The following is a 6,517-nucleotide window of genomic DNA, read 5'->3' on the forward strand; positions in this document are numbered from 1 at the left end:
TCCATCTTGATTGCTAATCTTCCCCTTGAAAATCACTTTGGATAATTGCAATGTAAGTGCAAAATCTCACTGGAAGTTAAACACTTGCTCCAGTCCAATATTACAATTTCTGCCAATATTCACTATGCCGATATTGTCCAAACACTTTATTTCCGATTTCGATATCGACCGATACCGTTATAGGCCTGGTAATAAATGAGCTGCCATCTAGTGTCTTTCACCCATTTACACTATACGATCTTCATTAATCTTTTATCTATTTCAACAGCGATGGAGTTGGAGCGACGCATTGACTTTGAGCTGAGAGAGGGACTGGTGGAGAGTCGCTATTGGTCAGCGGTGACCTCGCACACCGCCTACTGGTGCTCATACGACGTGGCACTGTTCCTCCTAACCTTTATGTACAGACCTCAGAAATTGTCAGAACCAGTAGAGGAAAGTCTCGAAACGTTGTGACATCAGCCACAGCCAAGGTTTAAGTACGACCTGGTCACTCCTCCGGGAATCTACAGTGCATAAGTAATTTGATGTACGGTTAGGTTTTTGGAAAGTGACCACAAACAGGGATGTCCGATATTAACTTTTTGCCGATATCCTATATGGTTATATTGTCCAAACACTTAATTTCCGATACCGATATAGACCTGGTAATATTTATTTGTTTATATTTACAAACTGTTTGAGTTGCTGGCACCAGCATTCTGCATACAGTCCTCTGATTATTGAAATAGATCAATTAAATGAGCTGCCCTCTAGTGGCTGTCACTTTCATATACAGCCTTTTTTCCCATAAATTATTTTGGGGCACATCATTTGGCGAAACCCAGGCATTGCGTTATCGGGTTTTCATTTTCGGAGGAAAAAACAAAAACGAACTGATTGGACGACAACTCCACTAACATTTTAAATGTAGCTGTTTTTATGCACCTTAAACTTTTTCCATTTTGGCAACTTTGCTCAGTTGGTAGGAGTGTGATTTTGCGACCCGGTGACGGCCGCTACTTCCGATCCGAACAGAACAAACGGATGGCAGTGATAACGAAAGCAAAGTTTTATTTCACACATTTTAAATGTAGCTGTTGTTATGCACCTTAAACCTTTTCCATTTTGGCAACTTTGCTCAGTTGGGAGTAGTGTGATTTTGTGTGTGGAGAGGGGGAAGGGGGCGCACTGCACGGGGCCGCTACTTCCGATCCGAACAGAACGAACGGATGGCAGTGATAACGAAAGCAAAAATGAAGAATAACGGCCTCCTTCGTTATCCGATATTCATTTTACACCGTCTTCAACCAATCATAGCAACCAAACAACCATTTATATTTGATAGTATTTATGGCCAATTTTAACTATAATAGTATGTAGATAGAGATACCTAGCTAGCACTTTATTAATCCCTCGGGAGTGCCCTTTGGGAAATTTAGGCTCCAGCAGCAGTACAGCACCAAAACAAAAGTAAAAAAACACACGAATAGGTCTACTACTAGAGTAGTGTCACTATGTGGTGACAGGGCGCTCCCTAGAGGCGCTAAAGATAGGGTGAGGAGCCCTGTCACCCGGGAGGAGTTGGGGTAGAGCCGCTGCTCCTCTCCATCGTAAGCAGTCAGATGTGGTGGCTTGGGCATTTAAATCGTATCCCCCCCCACCCCCCGAACGCCTCCCTAGAGACATGCTCCGCACATGTCCCACTAGGAGAAGGGAACACCTAGGGCTCCCCCCGGAAGAGGGGTGATCCCTACTTTTGAGAACCTGAGAATATGCATTTTTTTTATCTGTACAAACCACTGTAGGAGTTGCTGCCACCTAGTGACAGGAGGCTTGTTTATCGTCAATCATTACAGCAGTGCCATACTCCATTGGGCAACTCAACGCACTCCACCGGGGGTTGACTGCCCCAGCCCCGCCCTTGAGAGGTATTGCTTTAAAAAGACTGAGGGGATTCATTTTAATTTATTATACATGGAAATGTTATTGCCAAAGCTGACGTTGCCACCTGTTGGCCAGAAGTGTATTTTTTTTCTTTATTCACCGCTAAAACATAATATGTAATATTTGTATGATATTTGGGATTTATGTAATTTTTCAATAGATATTGTCATAGATAGATCGTCGGGATCATCTAATCGTCATCTAATGTGCCATCATGTTTTGCAGCTTCACAGTGTGAAAACTGGATAGACTATGAGTATAACTTCGCAGTCGATAAAAAAATATATACTGTAACTATTCCTGATGTATCTGTTGTTGTGCTTTTCCTTCCTTTTTTCGTACCAAGGACCGATCGGCCGGTATCAACTGTTACTGCGAACGACGCTATTGTTAAAGAATCATTACATTTTCGAAATAAAACACCGCCAAACATCAGAGTCTGAATGACTTATTATTTGAAACATTGACAGATTATCTTTCAATGATAAAATTGAATGGATTTGACTGGATTTTCTTTTAAAATAGTAAATTTGTAAAACTGAAGAACTGTATTTTCCAGACTATAAGTCGTTCCGGAGTATCAAGTTGCACAAGCCAAAAATGCATAATGAAGAAAAAAACATATATAGATCAGTCCCGAATATAAGTCGCACCAACAAGTCGCACGGCCATCTCTGTGAAAATAAAGAACATGTAATTTTTCAGTGGTACAGGAGTAGTAGATATTAGTACACAAGCCTAGAGTGCCCTCTAGTGGCTTTCAGTGGGAAAATAACAAACGTAAATTTTCAGTAGTACAGGAGAAGCAGATACTGGTACACAAGCCTTAGAGCGCCCTCTAGTGGCTGTCAGTGGGAAAATAACAAACAAGTACATTTTCGATGGTACAGGAGAAGCAGATACTGGTACACAAGCCTTAGAGCGCCCTCTAGTGGCTGTCAGTGGGAAAATAACAAACGTAAAATTATATATTTTATTATATAAGTCACACCTGAGTATAAGTCGCAAACCCAGGCAAAGGATGAGAAAATGTGCGATTTTTAGCCCAAAAATTTGAATGTATAAGCAGAAGAAGTCAGTTAGAATGTAGCTAGCAAAAATATCTTTTGCCCTCTACTGAGTGTCAAAGACGAGGAAAGCTGTGTTCGTGGGATTGGGATTGTTTTTTTTTTAAACACACCACTGATTCCTTTCAGTATTTGCCCGGAGCTCAAACACTCTCTTCCCAACAGGACCACTCCCACAGCCCACTACTCTCCTGAAAACAACGAGAGTCAGAGAGGACATCTGAAATAATTTAAGAAATGACAAATGTGAATCGAACACATAAGTAACATGTAACATGCGGCCCGCCCAGCTTTTACTACTAAAAAAAACCACAAACACTTCATGTTCAGGATATGTTTTGTAAAATTATATTTCATTAAATATAATTATAAATATGAATTTCTAATATACTTCAGAGCTGACTATATGGAATATTCAAAATCTATAGCAGTTGTGACAAACATATGGTCCGTGGGCCAAAACGAGCCCACCCGTAGGTTCAATCTGGCCCGCTTGATGAAATTTGAAAGTGAAAAAAAAGGCAGTGGTGTCAAACATACGGTCCTTGGGTCAAAAGTGGCCCACCTGTAGGTTCAATCTGGCCCGCTTGATGAAATTTGAAAGTGAAAAAATGCACAAACACTTGACATTGTTGATGTTTTTGTTATACTGCTATATGTTTTGTTATATTTCAATAAATATGAATATTTTCTACTATACGTAGAAAAGACGTTGTATGCATGAAAACAAAGGGGAAAAACATGGACTAATCATATATATATATATCTAATCAGCCTGTAGGTGTCCCCTGAACCTGAGCCTCATCGTTTTTTTAAAAACCAGTTCAAACCGCTTCGAAAAAAAAAAAACCCCCCAAAAAAAAAAAAAAAACAAAACAAAAAAAAACACGGGCTTTTCCTAAAGCCCCTCACATCACCCTTTGCAGCACCTCTTGTAGTTACACGCCCCATCCTCCAGGCCACCCCACGATCGTCGTGTGTGGCGCTCATATGGCGCCAATCCACAGCGGTAACCCTAACCTGTGCGTCACTATCTTATTCAGACAACGTGAGATTTTTTTTTAAATTTTTGCTGTTGATTGCCACGGTGTTTCTGCGATGATCGCCCACCTTGTTTACCACCTCACATCACAGACACCGATCCAGCGGGCGGTGGGTGTGCGCTCCACCAACACAGACCTGCATTAGAACGCCACAGCCACAGCAACACCAGCAGCAGCAGCAGCAGCAGAAGAAGAAGGGGAGATGCGTCTTTACTCACTGGCCCTTGTCAACCATCATCGGTTAAAGTGGACGAATATATGCGAGAGGAGACATTAAAGACGTTCATCTCTCTGTACAGAAGAGGCGGCGGCAGTGACATCCCGCGGACAAGATGAAATTTCCGTCAGAAAATCCAAGAAAACCGGGGAACATGAACCCTCCGCCAGGTCAGATCACCAATTAGTCTTTGATTTATTTTTTTTATTTATTTTTTAAAATCAAAATCGTATCGTGGACTGCTTATTAATTATTATGTATCTTGCATTTACAAAAAAAAAAAAAAAAGGTGCATTCTGGATGTGTAAAATATGTTGTTGCCAAGTCATTAACGCGCCTCTGCAGTCGGGCAGGGTAGCTCCACACTACCCGTTAACGTGAACATTAGAAGGCTGCAGCATGCAGGTTTTTTTTTTTCTTCTTCTTCTCAGACAGTCAACTTGATCGCTCCCCTTCCCTCCGTCCCCCATCTCACTCACTCACTCACTCACTCACTCTCTCGTTCTGTTGTGTTGTTGCATATGCCGTTTATCTGCGGGGGCGGTGGGCACTGCAGCTGCACGTTAACGAGCAATTAACGTGTTAACGTAGCGAGGAGCGCCGTTCGCGACAAGCAAACGTTGCAGTAAAAGTTTAGCGTGCGCCGTAGAAACGGAAAGAAATCACCCGCACGGCATTCACTTCACGTCTACATCTCCAAAAATCCACAATCCTTACTCTTCATATAAGACCGATGACGTCACTCTCGATATCTGACTTCTGATCTCCTCTTTGTAGATGACGTGGTCTTTACGATATCTACAAGTGTAATAAAATCAACGCATGCGTTACTGCAATTACAGACACGTCCCAGTGAAATCATGCAGTCGTGCAGTATTTATGTACTGCGAAAAAAAATCAAAAATATTTATCATGACAGGAAGGGATTTGATCGTGTGATCTGTGAATACTATTAAGACCACGTACCCATCACTGTTGTTCTCATACGTTACATCATTCAGCAGTGGTGATGAGACATGGTCCAATATGGTTGTCACGCATTCTGTATGCACTGCAACTGCAGGTGTGGCCCATGATCCTTTGCTGAAGTCATAATTTATCTGACATGCAAAAAAAAAAAAAAAAAAAAAGACCATAAAGACAGGTAAATACAGAAAGAGTAAGAGACCACAACAAAGAATGAGAAATTCATGTAATATATCTACTGTAACTTTGTCACCCTATCCCAGTACTTCTCAAATAGTGGGGGCATAGTTAGGTGCCAGCAGGGGGCGTGAGGGGCTTCCAATGGAATATGGCAAGCTGGACATGAGTGTACCACTGCTGTAATACTAGCCTCCAGTCACTAGGTGGCAGCAACTCATACAGTGGTATACACCTTAATCCCTAATAAAAATGTTTGGATAACAAACTGACTAAGATGGTCAGGACCATTTTACTATCCTACTAGTCCAGTACTTCTCAAATAGGGGGGCGGGGAGGGTGAGGTGCCAGGGGAGGCAGGAGGGGCTTCCAATGGAATATGGCAGGCTGGACATAAGTGTACCACTGCTGTAATACTAGCCTCCAGTCACTAGGTGGCAGCAACTCGTAGAGTGGTTGGTATAGATAAAAATATACATGTTATCAGGTTCTCAATAGTATTAATTTGCAGGGGTGTGGGTCGAAAGGCGGGGGGCGGTTGGCGGGGGGCGCGTGAAAACATTTCTGTCCCCAAGGGGGGACATGACAGAAAATATAACGTATGTTTACAAGATGCGAGGACATAGGATATTTGTTGAATTGTTTAACAGCAGACTTATTAAAATATCAAAATGGAAGGAAATACTACCTTAATTAGTAGTGATGCGCCGAAATTAAAATTCTTGGCCAAAACAAAAAAAAAAAAAAAAAATGGGAAAAAAAAGGAACGAGACAACGAACAAAATTATTAGTACCATTGCATTTAAGGCTATGACTGTGTACTAAACCTCAATAAAATCACCTACTCTTGCGTCATCATAACTTCCTGTTTTGGCTGTTTTGGTGTTGTTCCAGTGATAAAAGTCGAAAAAAAATTCAGAAAATTCGGTGCATCCTTATTGACTAGGACATCTTTAAAAACAGCTAGTAAGAAAATATCACAACACACTTTCATAATACACAAAAATAACTGAAATTCGGGTTGACTTACTACTTTGACTAGTACAGTGGTTCTTCATTATTTTCTGTCACGTCCCCCCCTTGGGGACAGAAATGTTTCCATGCCGTAGCCCCGCCCCCTC

The 6,517-nt window shown here is 41.6% G+C and overlaps 1 protein-coding gene across 1 annotated transcript in view; it reads left to right on the forward strand.

Moving 5' to 3' along the window:
• The first annotated feature begins 3,889 nt into the window (after positions 1-3,889).
• kcnk10a (potassium channel, subfamily K, member 10a) overlaps positions 3,890-6,517 on the forward strand; it is a 13,286-nt gene continuing 10,658 nt past the window's right edge. The window contains exon 1 of the mRNA XM_008312619.3: positions 3,890-4,423. Within this exon, the coding sequence (XP_008310841.1) occupies positions 4,369-4,423 (55 nt within the window). The 5' untranslated portion in view covers positions 3,890-4,368. The remainder of the gene's footprint in view (positions 4,424-6,517) is intronic.

Source organism: Cynoglossus semilaevis, chromosome 7 (genome assembly GCF_000523025.1).
Source record: "Cynoglossus semilaevis isolate Cse_v1.0 chromosome 7, Cse_v1.0, whole genome shotgun sequence".
Lineage (NCBI taxonomy): Eukaryota > Metazoa > Chordata > Actinopteri > Pleuronectiformes > Cynoglossidae > Cynoglossus > Cynoglossus semilaevis.